The sequence below is a fragment of the Gavialis gangeticus genome, unplaced genomic scaffold (assembly GCF_001723915.1).
Source record: "Gavialis gangeticus isolate Ggan-Ray unplaced genomic scaffold, GavGan_comp1, whole genome shotgun sequence".
Taxonomy (NCBI): domain Eukaryota; kingdom Metazoa; phylum Chordata; order Crocodylia; family Gavialidae; genus Gavialis; species Gavialis gangeticus.
The window spans coordinates 12,835,370-12,852,256 of record NW_017729017.1 but is presented as its reverse complement, the minus strand read 5'-3'; the positions used below and the strand labels follow the sequence as shown (position 1 = coordinate 12,852,256).

At 47.4% G+C, this 16,887-nt stretch overlaps 1 protein-coding gene across 1 annotated transcript in view; it reads right to left on the bottom strand.

The window, feature by feature from the left end:
• Positions 1 to 3,385: 3,385 nt before the first annotated feature.
• The window catches only part of SNTA1 (syntrophin alpha 1), a 97,354-nt gene continuing 83,852 nt past the window's right edge, over positions 3,386 to 16,887 (bottom strand). The window contains exons 2-7 of the mRNA XM_019513113.1: positions 14,768 to 14,969; positions 10,652 to 10,859; positions 9,644 to 9,774; positions 6,603 to 6,799; positions 5,144 to 5,331; positions 3,386 to 4,351 (exon numbers count right to left, since the gene is read on the bottom strand). Of these exons, the coding sequence (XP_019368658.1) occupies positions 4,259 to 4,351; positions 5,144 to 5,331; positions 6,603 to 6,799; positions 9,644 to 9,774; positions 10,652 to 10,859; positions 14,768 to 14,969 (1,019 nt within the window). The 3' untranslated portion in view covers positions 3,386 to 4,258. The remainder of the gene's footprint in view (positions 4,352 to 5,143; positions 5,332 to 6,602; positions 6,800 to 9,643; positions 9,775 to 10,651; positions 10,860 to 14,767; positions 14,970 to 16,887) is intronic.

The following is a 16,887-nucleotide window of genomic DNA, read 5'->3' as shown; positions in this document are numbered from 1 at the left end:
AGGCTGTTTAGATCATACATAACTTGTGGTGCCATGGGACAAACACTGTACTTGGGAGGAAGAGTAATGCAGGTTCCAGTCTTCTCTGGGGAAAGCAGGGAACTAGAGCCTTGTCTCCCAGGCAAGTACTCTTACCACTCATGACAGGGCTCTCCTTCTCCCTTCCCTACTTCTCCTAGATTAATACATGACTGGCCACTGCTGAGCCTGCTCTGCAGGCTCAGTCTGAGAAGCTCACAGTTCTTGTCAGGAGTCAGTGCCAAAAACACCCAGGTACGTAGCTAGACCAGCACATCAGCACACAATGGGAAACAGAATCCTGCCTTAAGTCCTTTTGTCAGTCTGAATCCTAAATTCGCCACCTCCCTTTTGAAAAAATTAGATTTATGCTCCTAAGTCACTGAAGCACTTTTGTAACTGCCCCCTCCTCGCTTGTCCCTGAGCAATGTTTTGTTGTGTTTTTGTTTTTGAACAAATTTCCCAAATTTCACTTCAGGTTTATAAATAGCTCCTTCTATAAATTACATGAATGCATGTGATAAGCAAGATGTGCAGTTTCTCTTCCCCAGCCTCTCACAATAGGGAAAAGCATGTGAATACCTGCTGTAGTATTTTGCTGCCCATCTGCTCTCATTCCCCTCTGTTACACTACAGATGCAACAAGTGAGGCATCGGCTTCAATGCAATGTCACCCTCTCTTCATGGGAGTAATCATGATCCTTGCAATTAAATGCTGGGTGGGGAGGGAAACAGAAATGATAAGAGAAAGAAGCCAGATAAGTACTGTTAAAAACACTTTTATAAAAACCCAGAGACAAAAATAAAGAAGCCATGTCAGTGCTCTTAGCTGGGATTAGGCTTTTCTGTGGGTATGATGCCACACACATGGTGGGGAGAATATTTTACATGTCATGTTAGTTATTAGCCTAACCAGTCCAAAGTGCAATACAATCTGCAGGTGGGAAGAAATGGCTTCACCTACCCCTGAGATATAAGCGCCTGTGGTGCACAACTTAGTGTTGTTCAACACCATGTGGCAACAGCCCACACCAGCTGAGGACATAGAGTGAAGAATATCATACCCAACTGAAACTGTAGAAGGAAGATTCTGTTGACAGAACTGGAATTTAGCCAGGACTTCAGGAATACTACTTCTTTTTATATAGGGTGCAGTGAGATCACAAGTTATTCAAATCTCCCTTCTATGTTTCATCTGAACAACAGCCCTAAACTAAGACCCTGGACCCTACTCCTTGCTAGTGGATTGGATCATTAAAGGGAAAAAAAGATCCCCTCTCTTAGAGTCACAGATAGTTCTCATGGATGTCTCTCACGCTCATTACAACTAGCCTAACTCCTACTTTGTTTTGGAGAATGAGTAATAGCACTGCACAGAGACCTTTGGTTTTCAGAGCTGGTTGTTCTGAAGCTCTACTAAATGAAATGATGCAATGTCAAAGCCCTGTAAATGGCAATGGAATATTTTCTCTTCCTATTATAATGGAAAAAATAGTGGAGACTGATTGCTTCCAGCACTATGTGAGCTTTGATTCAAGGTGCCTGCTTCCTTTAAGGTTCTTCCATACAGCAAGCTCTTCCATACTTTCTCATCCCTCCTGAAGCACAGGTGGAACAAGGAGGTTGCTGCACCTCTTTCCTGTATTTCCCACCTTGGGAGGAGTCCTCCAGGCTGGGGACTTTTCAGGGTTCAGCAGGGCTCTGGATATTGCCCTTAAGATTCTTAGTTGCAAGACTGGTGACCTGGGGACCTGGTGACTGTCTATAGACTCACTAGGGGGGACCAGAGGGGTTTGGGGGAGACGCTGTTTCCCCTAGCGCCCGCTGGCATAACAAGGAGAAATGGGCACAAGCTGTTGGAGAGGAGGTATAGATTGAACATCCGCAAAAACTACTTCACCGTTAGGGCGGCTAGGAGCTGGAACCAACTTCCAAGGGAAGTGGTGCTGGCCCCTACCCTGGGGGTCTTTAAGAAGAGGCTGGATGCCCACCTAGCTGGACTCGTTTGAGTCCCATTTCTCTTTTTGGGGTTTTTGTTGTTCTCCCGCCCTGGCGGGGGGTCGGGCTAGAAGATCTACTAGGTCCCTTCCGACCCTTAATCTATGAATCTATGAATCTATGAATCTATGACTTACTAATTTTTTGTTGCTAATATTTAATTTTTCCCTAAACTTGCAACAAACCCTTTCCGTTTTTCCTTGAAAAATCAGAAATCATAACATTTTATGATTAGGCCTGTAGGCCTAGCCACTGACTTTGCTAGATGCTGAGGGCTTAGACCCAAAAATCTAAATTTTGCTATAACAAATGAAGTGTGGAGGCCTAAAATAGCTTAGCATCTCTAAAAATAAACTAATTCAAGCACTTCAATATAGATTTAACTGACTGATATTAGGCTCCCCATTTGAAAACATTGACCTCTTCTGAAGCCCTCCTTCAAATTGCAGTGTCTGCAGAATTAAATAGGGGTGAAGCTGGGAAGAGGTATGGAAACAAAATAGGATTCTGCAGAAATGACTCTGAATATCTGTTAAACTGCCTGGGGTAGCACGGTTGTAAAAATGCAGAATTCTACAGAAGTAGAATTCTGTAATTACCTGTGTAGACTCTTGGAACCATTTATTTTCCACAATAGATGTGCAAGTATCTTTAATGCTGATTATCATAAGTACTATAATACTGTATCAAGCAAGAGTGAAACTAGCCCACAATCCTGTTCCTGGGAGTGACAAGTAGTAGATACTTCAGAAGAATGGAATAAGAAACAGGGCTTCGGTAGAATGCCATACTCTTGTCATTTTCTTCCAGTCACCAACAATTGGCTACAGCCCTGTCATGTATAATAGCCTCTGATAGAATACCATTAATTTATCTAGTCCCGCTTTGGAGCCAGTTATGCCACTGTCCTTCATAACATCTTGTGGCACTCGATTTGTTTTAAACTTGACACCTGACTATTTCATGAGGTGTCCCCTAGTTCTTGTATTATGAAGCATAGTAAATAATGGTTCCTTACTCACTTTCTCTGGTTATTCAGCACTTAGTCCCAATCCCTAAATAGCACCTAAACTTTGCAGCCCAGTAATATTAAAACCAGAAACCTCCCCTCTCTTGAAACTCCTCTCAAAAAAAAATCTACGGACAACTGACATTTTAAGTCTCTTGAACATGTTTGTTGGAATGATTTTTGTGCAACATTTGGATTCCTTCTGATTAGAAGCTTGCAGTTCCTGTCACATGCCTTGAAGTTATTCAAGTTATCCTTTGGCAAAAAAATATTTGAGGCATTAAATTATTTGGCACTTGACTTTGAAATAGCTGATTGCTACCATGCAGAATAAAACAGGAAACAAATCTTAGCTTTCACTGCTTGTGAATTTGTTATGTTTATTTCCCCCCAAAAAAGACATTTCATGCATTAACTTTTGGTTCAGAAAACTGTTTTTGCTCACTCCCCCCACCCCATCTGACAGTCTTCCCCAGAAAAAAAATTAAAAGGAGAAATGAGATTATCAAGGGTCCAGGAGTTAGCTAAAGAAAAATAACCATACAAAGCTAATTAATAAAAAGTGTTTTTAAATTATGGTTCCTATAATTAGCTACAAAGTTGAAAAATTGGCAAATATATTTAATACTTTTTAGTTCACATCTGTTAAACAAGACAAATTTGGCTCAGGTCTCCGGTCTGGTTGTTCTCTAAATGGGTTTCTGGGAAAATAGTGAAGTGTATCTAGTCTACCACAATTTAGGTTTACAATAGGGCTAGACATAGAGGGACAGAAAGCTAACACTTCATCATTTATAACTGGGCCATATAAATATAAAACATTGATACAAACTGATTCTTTGTACAGAAAATATCATCTTGCAAGGCACTAGAGTGGTGGGTTGTTGGGCGGTGCTGTGACTTAAATGGGCATTTTTCAAGCTTGTTTTGAGTGATGCTATCAGAGAAGTGAAAACATTCGCTGCTGTTGAATAACATCCCAGAGCTGTCCCATCTCCATGGTCAGTGAGTGACTCTTCCCATTCCAATGCTGCCTGAAAGAATCCCCATCAATGGTGCTTATTACTTCAGTCCTCCTGGATGGTTAGTGGTTTTCCTTGGCTGTCATGTGTTACCTGGTCATTCTAGTCTCATCTGAATGGCCTTTGTTTGGGTTAGGCCATGACAGAATCACCACAGTGCACAGATCTTGCGCGAGTTGGATTCTTCTCTCTGTTGCTGCTTCCTGTGTCCCTATGCCAGCAACCCGAGCCGGGTCACTTTGGCTGATAGAAATGAGTGGATAATGAAGACAATGGTCTTGGGGCAGGAGTGAAGGTCCAGTTGCTGCAATAAATGGGATATTTGCAAATGGTAAGTGCTTTGCTCAGAGCATTCAGCCTTTGCTCTGTTAAAATCAATGAGAAGGAGGACATGAATGATCAGGAAAGTTAAGCTGGTGGTTTAACAGCCCAGAAAAGGGCATTCTGCTTTAGAACCTCACAGGCTGCTTTCCTCCCATGGACACTGCCCTGAAGAGATCCAGGAGCCCCTCTCCAGGGATTCTGAACAAAGCAACTAATACCTCCTCCCTAGAAGGCGGGAAACTGCTGCCTTCCTTCATGGTACAGGTGTGGGTAAATGCAGGCTGTAGGTCTCTAGTAACGAAAAACTGACAGCCCAATGTGATCTCACCTCACTGTAACATGCCCGCAGCAATGCTACAGCACATGGCCTTCTCTTTTGTACTCAACCTCTGGAAGCAGTTCTGGGAAATGAACAGTTATCTCCCTGCGCCTGAGCCCAGCCAGCACAACTGCTCTCCCTCCTCACACTGCACCTGTGCCCTGATGGGGCACTGCTGCTTTGAATGCAGTGAGCCTGGTTTACTTGTACATCAGCAGGATTGTTAGCCATAAACATGGCTAACATGGTTAGCCACTGTCCATTGCCCAGTTAGCGCCTGGCTTGCTACAAAGGACCCCGTGGCATGGCAGCTACCCTCCTTCCCCTTCCTTGCCACTGGACATGCACTCCATCAACTCCTGCTGCCTGGCCCTCCCTCTTCCTCCCTGAGACTCCAGAGGGAGCACACAGACAGCAACAGCAATACAGAAGCTAGAAGCAAAGCCAACGCACAATCTCTCCCTCTGAGGCGCCAAAGTCCAGGTAGAGCATCTTGGTTCCATCGTCTGAGGACATCTGCAGCTTCTCAAATGACTGCTGCAGCAGGATGGTCTTGCTGAGGCCAGGCTCCATTGTGAAAATCGTGAAGCCCTTGTCTATGTGGATGGACAAGGTGCAGTCCCGCCCATTCCATGTACAGGCTGAAAGAGAAAAGAATCACCCAGGGTCAAGGCTCTAGCATGTCCTGGAATCTCCCCTGCCTCCACCATCCCCCTTGGCTGCAGGGCCTGTAGCAGTTCATAGTTACAGAGTACCCAGGGGTTGTCCAGGACTGAGGCAGAATCTCATTCAGCATACAGTAAATTGTGATGGTAAGGTGAGATTGGGCCCTGCAGGGCTCAGGGGAACACTGCCACTGATGCACTGTGTCCTGGACCAAAGCCCAACATCAGAGCTTTAAAGGAAAACTGCTCACTGTATTGCACCAAAACTGAAGTTAAACTTTTGTGCCCAATCGTCAGCTGGTAAAGAGTGGCATAAAGCCCCTGATCCTAGGGGAGCTGCCTGGATTTACCTGAGCTTTGGATTTTGCCTGTCCTGGTTTTAAAGCAACAACTTCATCAGCCACGGGGGTCAGAACTAAGTCTGAAATGGGCCCCACCCTGAGCTTCCTCCCTGGGCTCTCTCCAGCAGGCAGCGTGTCAAGCTGTTTTACTCCAGTCTGTTTGGGGGTAAGTTTGATACTCAGCCCCTCCTTCCCCCAGTAAACCCCAGCTGAGCTGGATTCATGCCTGGACAGCTTCTCCCTATGTTGGATTCTCTCAGAGGCTTGAAGACCAGGATAATTTCCAGTAGCATGGGGCACTGTCTGTTCACTTCTGGTTAAATGCTGGGTAGGCTGGAATAGACAACAAACTGCCCTGCTGGTCACCACTGATGGCCAGGTGGCAAAAGGTCCTTACTGCACATTGCTCAGTTCCTTACCTGCAGGAAGCAGTTCTTTCCCACCCTGGAGCTTAACAGTTTCACCCTGCAGCCCAGTGCCCAGAGCCCCAAATTACACTGTGGACCAGCAGAGTATTACTTCTGCATCCCTCACACCAGATGCCCCACTGCCCTGCTGCCTGTTACCCATTGTCATTTATCCCAATGTCCCGTGCGCACTGGCTTCTCACTGCCACTGCTCCTGATAGCTAGCATTCTGAGGGGACCCCCATGGCAAAATCCCTAACTCACTTTACACATGTGCCCCTGACCTTCTACCTGAGTCCAAGCTGCTTGCCTGGAGGAGCAGAGAGATGGGGAGCTGAGAACTCAGGGGACTCATTCATAACCCAGTGAGACTGGGACAGCATGACCTCTGTGGTATTTGACTTCCCCAAAATCTCTGATCTCTGCAGACCTGTCTCTGCCGCCCTCCCTCAGCCTGACTTTGCCTCACAAGCTCCCCAGAACCTCCTCACTTCCTGACCTGTTGAGACTTCCTGAATGAACTCAGCCGCGCTGTGACAGCCGTCCACCAGGATCCGTGTCCATATTGCCAGGTCGCGGTGTGTCTCCACGCTGAACAAGTGAGTCTCCACCCCCTTCTTGGTTCCAGTCCGCAAGGCAAACGAGAGCTCTGAGTCATAGAGGAGGGAGCTCTTGGATGGGCCAGAGTGCACAAGCCTGCATGAGGAGTGGAGAAGAGCCCTAATAGTACGCGACTCACTCTGCACGTAATCCCTCCCTAAAGTCACTGACCCCACTTCCAGGTGTGCAATGGGGAGAGCTCAGTATGCACTGGAGAAAGAACAGCCTGGTTTTTGGCAATGCCCAAGACTCAGGTTATCTGGGTTCAGTTCCCTGTTCTACCTCTGTCTTCCTAGGCAAGTCACTAGGCCTTGTGGGCCTCCATTTAGCAGTAGGGAAAGCTGCCATGCCCTCCCTCCCAGGAAGCCATTCAGGTCAATGTGTTAGTAGTGGGAAGGTTCTCCAGGGCATGTGGCAGAGGGAAGTGGTCTGTAAGGCACCCCTTATGCTGTTTATTTCCTTTCTGCACTTCATGTTCTGAGAGGGGAGGTGACTTGACCAAGTCAGGAGGTCTGTGGCAGAATGAGGAATGGAACCAGTTCTCCTGGTACCCAAGTTAGCAGGCTGGCCCCAAGTCAGCCACTGCACAATGTTCCTGCTGCCCTCCAGTGGAGAGAGGGCCATCCAACTACAACAGTTTTCACTGAGGCTTTGAATTCATAATGACAACAGTTGAAATGCGATTAAGTTTTTAAAAAGCAGAAGGCCACAATCCCCTAAACAGGGCAACTGTGCCAGCCATTTTTATTCTGCAGTGACAAAAAATTGATTTATAAATGTACAGCAGTGCTATGCTCTGGGGAAAGAAATCTACATTTCACAGTGTCCATCCATACTGTTGTTTCCTTGCAAGCAGCTTGAAACCCAGCACTGTAAATCCATGTAAGCAAGGAACTACCAGCAGACAGTGCCTGCGCAGTAGGGCTGTCCAAAACGTCCACTACTTGATTCAGATTCGGATTCGGCCTGAATCAAGGACAGTGATTTGATCTATTGATTCAGAGCACTGTCCCTGATTTGATTCGGCCAATTCTGAATCTGAAGATTCGATGTTGATTTGGTGAATCAGCAATTCGGACACAGGCACAGCTTTAAAAAAATTTTTCTACATACCTGGAGGTAGCAGCGCAGCTCGTAATCACTGCAGTGCTGGGGTGGGTGAAGCGTCCCACAGCAGCGCGCGGGGCTCTCCAACATGCTCAGCAGCGAACCCAAAAGTGGACAGAAAGTACTTCTGGTCCACTTCTGGGTCTGCCAAGGAGAGCACCGGGCCCCCCTCCCCCCATGTCCTCATGGCTTGGCGATCGGGCGCAGGGGGACGCCAGGTGCCCCCCCGGCCATTCAACAGGATGAATCCTTGTCCCTGACTACACGTGCCTCTGTCCCACATAGACATATTCAAGGAATGTGAAACTGAATCTCCAGCAAATTTTATATCTAAGCAGTGACCCTGACACATAGCTTCGGCCCTGCATTTTGAGTCCATAATGCTCTACTTCTCTCACTCAGTGCTTCTCCTTTGAGAACCTTAAATACATGAACTTTCAGATCCACTTTTCCTCCAACCCAAAACATCATTATGTAGGAATATTTAATCAAGAAGCAGAGACTTGCATCTGACCATGCTATCACAGAGCCCCCAGAGAGGAGAGGAAGGATCATAGCAAAAACTATTCTGAGTACTTTGGGTAGAACCCTCCACCCCTTGGACTGGACAGGTTGTGGCACTTGCTCAATCCATTTTCCATTGCAGGAGGAGAGCCCACATTAGCAACATGGCTATATTAACATAGGTGTTGCGTTGGTTGCACGTGGTTGCTTGCGACACCCACGTTGTTAGTGTCTGATTTTACTGAGCGCTGCAGCAGTTTATTCTAGAGACACTATTATTTTTACTTTGGAAAGCTCCCCTTGTCTTACAAGCCTGTACGTGTTGCCAGTTTTTTCAGGCCCTGACCACCAGAGGGCAGTTTAATCTTGGAAATATGGGATAAATGACCAGAGTTTGTTTAATCTTTTCATTTACATTAAAACTTAAATTCAAATTTAATTTTAATTCTTCTCTTAATTTGATTTCTGTTTCTCTATGAAAGAAACTACTGACTGAGTGCATGAGGGGAGAGGGCATCTCAGAGCACTGTGCTGCTTCCAAGGGTAATGGGGAAGCCAAGTTCACTGCCTGATGAATAGAAGCTACTTGCTAATCCAGATACTCTGCAGAATCGTGGTCCTAGCTATGGGTTAAGTGAAAGACACCATGAAAGACACATTTAAGGGAAGGTCTGCCTGAGGATCCATAATGAGGCCGGTTACCACAAGTTAATTAGGAATCACCAGCTGTAACAGAGCTCCACACTCCAGAATGACCCAAAGCTGGTTTATGTTTCTACATCTCATGCATTCCAGGTCTCTGCTTGACTTTGCTTTGTTATCTGGGCCTTATTGGGATCTGAAACCTGGATCAAGATTTTAGGGTGGTAAACCCTGTGGCCTGCAGCTTATGGAACAACTCAGGCAAATTCAAGGCTTAACTCTCTTCCCTGAGGTTCACTGGCCTGAGCACCCTGTGGCCAGGCCCTCTGAAAATGCCCAAGCACCCCCGTTCTTCTCTCAATGGAACAGCTGATACCTCCACAGGCTTGGAATAGAGTCCAAGATCACAGACCCTAATGCTGGGTGCTACAGAGCCACATTCCTTGCTGAACTGGCTTTGGTACCATCAAAACTACAATTAACCCCTTCTCTGCAGCCAGACCTATCAAGAATATGTAGCAAAACATATCCAGTGATGTGGCAGGACAGGGGCAGGGGCAGAGGCAAGGGCTGTGGTGGGAACCAACAGCCACAGCACATGTTGCAAGAGGCTTTGTCCTGGCACACACAACTGGGGCAAGGATAGGTGGCTCCATGCACCTGGAGCAGCAGAGCAGGCTCACATACCTGGTGGCTATGAGAGGGTAGTTGTGCATTGGCTTGTTCAGGGTGTCCCTGTGTTGTGGGAGGCTGCAGTAAAACAGAAGGTCCTTCTCTGTGAGGATGGCAAGAATGTTCTTTGTCCCACTGCTGGGGAGCTAGAAAACAAAAGGCAGGCAGAAAATGGAAAGGCAGAACCAAGGTGTCCTGGGAAGAAGCTCCTGTCTAGAGGCACGTAACAGGGAATGACATATACACGGCAGTGGGGAGCCCACCAATGTGTGTGATGAGCAGGGCTGCAGAGTGGGGACTGGAGAAAAGGAGGGAAGGAGCTGTGTCAGGGAGTGTGGGGGGCGCAGCTAAGGTGGAAATGCTATTTCCTGTGACAACACCCAGGAGCTCTCCCTCCCAGCCCCTGGCCAGACAGTGTTAAGAAAGGGCCATTCAATATATTCAGTGAACCTGGCCCCTCTACAAGGCAGGGATAACCCACAGAAATATCCCTCTTCATCAGAGCACTGAGGTTTCCACTCTGATCTCCACCCCAGCTGCACCTCAGCACACCACAAACCCTGAAGCCCAACTGGCCCTACCAATGTATGTGCACAACTAATCCACCTCATCTGCCATCTGCAGTGAAGCTATCTGCCATTCAGTCAGTGGCATTCAGTTGTCCTGAAAAACTGGGATACTACAGACTCTAGAGACCTCATTTTGGATGGGTATGATCCCACCAGGATGAGTCACACACTGCTTGGGTGCCCAGGGCTGGAATAGCAGAGGCTGTTGGTTGGGATTGGGGTGCATCAGTGATGCTGTGAAGGGGCCCAGGACAAATATTGCAGGTGCTGTAGGTCAGGACTGAGGTGCACTAGCAGAGCACTGGGTATTGTGGGAGGCACAGAAGATGTTAGTGACAAGGGCTGGGCTGCCAGCCAGAGTTGTGTAGGAAGGCCTGAGCTACCTCCTCTTCTATTCATCACAATTCCCCCCCACAACACAGCAATGTCCAAACCCAGCATATGGTAGAGGCACCTGCTCAGTAAGCCAGCCAACATGCTTGATCTCTTTACTTCCAGCAACCCCAGCCCCTGCCAGCAGGGCTCGCAGCTCCTCTTTGACTCTGGGCAGCAAGATGTTAGCACTGGTCTGAATAGCGTTGAACCAGGACTGGGCTGTCACTTCATCCTTAGCTCTCAGGAAGAGGGGAATACGTCCATCTGCCGAGCAGACTTCTAAGTACCTGCAAAGAAGCAGCATGCAACAGAGTTGGCTGGTGGCCAGGCTCTGATCAGAACTGTGGGGCTGGGAAGTGGGAGGCAAGTACATGGGCTGTAATCAATACTGCAAACCCCTCCCACTGACACCACTCCCCTCTCCAGCTCTGCTGACAACAAGTTCCTCTTTGCAAGCCCCATCACTGCTGGCTCCGGCCTCCTGTGGTGTTTCTCCTGCCGGGGGCTCAGAAATGTGTTGCAAGAGAGAAGGTCTCCATTTTGCGTTACTCATTCTTGTTATAAGAGTCAGAGGGGCCAAAGCAGCACAGGAGCCTGGAGCACAGGGTGACCCTGGCCAGGGCTAAGTGAAAAAGGGGAACTGGGAGTGTAAAGCTCAGAGGTGAAGAGAAACCATAACAGTGCTCAAACCCTTAGCAAACAGGGTCAGAGCTGAGCTCAGATCATCTGTCCACCAAGTCCAATACTTCACTTCTGTCAAGGACCTGCAGGTGGTATTTCAGAACCCTCCAACTTAGAAGCAGTAAGCTAACAGGGGGAGAGCTTCCATCCTCGCTCATTTTGATTGTTCCTAAAACATGGGGTTGACAGTCTATAGACTCACTAGGGGGGACCAGAAGGGTTTGGGGGAGACGCTGTTTCCCCTAGCGCCCGCTGGCATAACAAGAAGCAATGGGCACAAGTTGATGGAGAGGAGGTATAGATTGGACATCCGCAAGAACTACTTCACAGTTAGGGCGGCTAGGAGCTGGAACCAACTTCCAAGGGAAGTGGTGCTGGCCCCTACCCTGGGGGTCTTTAAGAAGAGGCTGGATGCCTACCTGGCTGGACTCATTTGAGTCCCGTTTCTCTTTTTGGGGTTTTTTTGTTGTTCTCCCGCCCTGGCGGGGGGTCGGGCTAGAAGATCTACTAGGTCCCTTCCGACCCTTAATCTATGAATCTATGAATCTATGACTTAACTCAACTTATGAAGAGTCAAAAACTTGTCCAACCGCCCCCTACCTGGCAACACTTAACTGCCAGCAGCAGCAAATTTGGTGACCTTCAGAGTTATCACCTGCATGAGGACAAGCTGTAATTAGATGCCACCCCTTCCACTGGGCCTTGACTTTCTGGCCATCAGTTTTATCTCACTTATCCTTGTCTTCAGACTGCCTGAAGACAGACCCAGGTAACAGAGCCATGCAGAGATCATAACAAGGCAAGTTGTTCATGTGCTCCCTGACCCAAAACCTTGCCTTCTACTTTTTACCCTTCTCACTTGCCTGATCTTCTAGACTTGCAGTAAGGCTATAAACTGAACTCTTCACCAAGCTCTCAAAAAAGGATTCTGCCAAAAGGTGGAGAAATTAACCAGGCAATGTCACCAGCTGCCTTTGTATTGCAGGGAGAAATTCTGCCTTACTTGCCCTCATGTGGGCAGATAAGCATTTCACTGGAAACCCCCATGAACTGTTCATATCATCTTCTGCACAGACTGATGACTTCTGTCTTAAAGTTAAGCTGAAATGAGGAAACCTCACAATGGAGCATAAGTTTGTACTCAAGACACAAACATGCCTGTTTCTAGTATTTCTGCCTGCCTGCCATCTTCACCACCAGGTGGCAACATTGTCTGTGCACATGTGTGCTCTCCCTCTCACACAGAGAGCGCAGAATGCAACTATCAGACATAGACTGTTAAACACAGCTATAGAAATTACCTCAAATTTGGAGCAGATTCTATTTCACCTACTAGGAGCATAAGTAGATTTAGACACCTAAGTGAGATTCAACTCCATCCTGCTTGCACCCCAGAAGACTATTAATGCAAAAGCTGGGTGGATGCTTCTTACAGTTTTTCTGAGACTTAATTTTGAGGGTAAGATGGTAAGTTACAAAAGTGGATTCATTAATAGATTTTTCAGGATTTGAACAGGGTGGAACAGAATCACACTTAGGTACCTGAGTCCACTAAGATGCCCAGTAGGTGAAGAAGAAAATCTAACCCTATTCATTCAAAAGGAAACTGACTGTCAGTAACAAAATACACAGAAATGGCAAGAAAATGTAGAACTTATTTCCCTTGCTTTCAGCTAGGTATGATGTGTAAGGTCATGTTATCAGGGCATAGCTGATTACTGCCATGTACACAAAACAATGTTTATGAATCCCTAAAATGCCAAGGGCTTTGGTCCAAACAACAATTCTTCTGCATAGTCCTAATGGAAGGCACACTATTTGCTGTGTGTTGTTTTCTCATTTAAAAAGTTTTGGTAATCCAATCAAAGAGGGAAAATGGCATCAGCTGACTCCTGTGACCAGTCCCAACTCATGCATATCCGATAACAAGCACTGGAAGGACATCCTTCACAGACATGTTGCTATCTGACAGACCACTTAGCAAACAGTAGAGGAATACAATTTTGGTCTAATTTAATTAACATTTTTGTCAAAAAAAAGGGCAAAACCATTCTGATATTTTTCCCAAGATTTTACTTTTGGCCAACTATAGTAAATCCTTGTGATAACGAACACATTCCCTCAAAATCAAGACAAGCTCAAAATGCAGCTGAATTTCCTCCTTTGTAGAAAAAAGTCCTAACAAGCAGCTTGATCTCCCCTTCTTTCTTCATGTGGTCTGATTCCCAATAAAAAAAAACACTGGGAACTGAAAGTCAAGTGTGCCCAAGTGCATACATTGTCACTAAAACCTAGGAATTCAACAATTTAGAAGCTGGGGCTGATGGGAGTGCTGTGAAAGGCTTGGAGGAAGCTTCACTATTTATCTTTTCTTTTCCTTTGTAGCAAAGTTTTCTAGCCCCAAGCACATACAGTAATGTGATTCCAGTGGAAATCCCATTTAAATGTCATTTCCTCTGATGTACATCTGTTTGCCTTGTTTGCTAATACATATAATTCTCTTTGACTGTAAGGATGCCCCCTGTTAAAGTATATGCTTCAAGGCACTTTACCCGGGAGAATCTGTACATAAAGGCATAGTTAGAAGAGTAACAAGGGATGGGTGAGCAGGGCCCTAGACTTAGAGGGGACACCAGAATGGTGGCTGCTCTGAGGAGTCTGTGCCATGGCAACAGCAGCCACAGCAGCCCAGAGGCAGGGACCCAACAATGCTACTGCAGAAGCAGCAATAACAGCAAGTCATGCAGGCTGCACTGCAGCAGCTGGAGACTTTGAGTCCTTGGGGCAGGAAAATGCTCCTCCCTCCCCCTCTCCCCCTTCCCAGAACTCTGCAACCTGTTCTGTGCTCAGCACACCCTCCCTTCTGGTACTTGGTGGTGGTGGCAGGGATTTGCCCAGGGTGAACCCCTTGCTAGTTCCACCTCTGGATGCAGCTATTCGAATCTCATTAGCTGGACAGACAAGAAAGCATGTGACAGGCAGACCCTGGAGTGCCATACACAGAGGTCTCTTTCCTGACAAGCCCAGGAAGTGACACACTCAGATGCAATCCCATGGAGCTGGAGGCTTGAGCCTGATTTCCCTCCCATTGGTTTTACACCAACCTATAACCATTGCCTTTCCTGGCTAGGTTTATAATTGCTCATAAAGAGCATTTGCATGACCCCAGTATTGATTCAAGATTGTGGCATACAGGATTCAATGGGCCTTTTGCATGTGCAGCCTGAACTTACTGGGCTCGCTGGCCTGTACGATGCTGTCAGCAAAGGTGCTGAACTTTTTCACTAACATGTGGAGGGATGTGATGTCATCCGGTCCGTTCCCACTCCCACCTCCATCTCACCACTCCGGAGAGATACTGACCAAGGGCCAGAACTGCTTAGTCATCCTCAGACCAGCATGACTCACTGCCTGGGACAGGTAATGGCAGGGTTTACAGGTTGGAGCTGGGAATCTGAGCAAGAATCCCCTCCTGGATGCCTCCCTAAGCATGATTGCCCTAGGACCAGGTTACCTGTGCTCTGGGTCGTTGGGGAGACATTTCCTTGACACATAGCACATTTTTAAGGGGATGTTCTTCCCTTCCTTGAGTTCTCGCAAGGACAGGATTGGGGAGGCTTGCTTCTGAAGGGAGGCAGCTGGCAAGGGGTCCCAGCTGACTGTTGCCCCAGAGGAGGAGTTCTTGAAGTACGGTGAGATCTCCCTCATGTATTTCACTGGAACAGAGACACATCGACACAGTTACAGGCCAGACACCATTCAGAGCAGGTCCACACTAAAAGTGTTCGACCACCACAGCTTCCAGGGCTTCACCCTGCTCACAGCCACAGGGCAGCCATGGTTTTGTATGTGTGTGTTGAACAGAACTAAGCATGTTGCATCACTGATGCTAGCTTTACAAGGAAACTCATGGAGTAACAGGGAAATACTAGAATGTACACTGCGACCAGGCTACTTGGGGACTGTCTATGCTGTCTCCCTTGTGTTTCCAAGGAGCATCTTTCTCAGGAACCCCTACCCACCCACTCCCACTCACATAGGTTAGAGACAGAGCAGGTCAGAAGTGGAAGACCCCCAAAGTGGCTGCCCTACCTCACAGTCAAAATTGGCACATGCAAGTATGCATGAGTAGGCATAGTATATTCAAGAGTGATACTACCCAGGAGTACTGGGCACACACTATAGACAGACCCTGAGTAACCCTGGGTCTCTGCATGATGAAGTCTGCTGGCCCCATAGGCTGCTCCCAACAACAGGGGCCATGGGCAATTCAGGCTCCTTGACAAATCCTTCCTTACTCTGCACACCTCCAAGCCTGGTCCCAGAACCTACCTTTTCTCCAATTCCTGTCCTGGATCTTACCTCAACCTTGCCCCCCCACCTTTCCTACTTCTACCTGACTGCCTCCAATTCCTAAAATTCCTAGGCTCATGGTCTCTGGCACCATCATGACAATTTCTGGATCTCAGACCATGGCTTGGTTCCTGCCTTTGACATTCTGATTCCTGACCACTGGCTCACTCCTGACTCTGACTCTACCCACCACACCAGACTGCCCATAGCTTGACCTTAACATCTTCAGATTCTTAGTTGGCCTTGGGCATTTACCTGCTACTGGAATCTTCCCTGGGTTTGGCTCCACTGCCACCCATTGACAAATGCACTTGGTAAAGACAGACATTTACCTTTGCTACACTCACTTGCTGATGCCCTGGCACCATTCATCAGTCAGAATTTCAAGTACAAGGCACCCAGAGTTGGAGTCAGGTTTCTAGCAGGTTCAGCTCCCACACAAGTACCACAGTAAGTGGTCAGATTTTTGAAAGAGTTTGGCACATTGAGTGCAGCATGTTTGTGAAAAACTGGTTCCACTCAGGGCAAAAATGTAAGCATCTACAGTATTTTTTTCTATAACCAACTAGAAGACAAGAGGCAAGACAACCAGCACAACAAAACAGATCTCCAGAAAACAAATTATGTGGTGTAACCTATAGAACCATCCTTTTTCTCTTTCCAAACACTAATCCAGGATGAGTGACACAAGTTCATGGTCTTGAGCATGCCTACAGTGGTCTAAACAATGTTTCTAGTCTCAGGAGATCACAGCTTTTAATGTGCCATGTGATTCTAGTGAATTTCTTACTCTTCTGTCCCCACTGCAAATGCAATATGATTTTAGCAGCTGGATTCTCATAAGGAGCTAGAGCAGGGGTGGGCAAAACATGGCCAGTGGGCCGCATACGACCCGCCAGGCCATTCTATGTGGCTTGTGGGGCCCCTAAAAAATTTAGAAAATTAATATTTATCTGCCCCTGGCTCCTGCCAAAGATGACAGGACACAGGGGCAGTAGGACCCAGGGGAAGCCCTGGCAGGCTCCTGCAACAGCAGGGCCTGCCCAGTCCCGTCCCCCCAGCCAGAAGCCCCTGCCTAGCAGGGGCTTCCAGCCTGGGACCATGGGGCTGTTTGTGGCTGTGCCAGCATGGGAAATTCAGGTAAGAAGGGGGCGGAACAGGCAGGGGAGGACCCTCAGGGCCGGGCCAGTTCCTGCTGAGCCTCACGGTCTGGCCGTGCAGCTGGGAACCGGCGGGCGAGTGGGAAAGTGCTGGTGGGGGCAAGGGGAAGTGGAAGCAAGC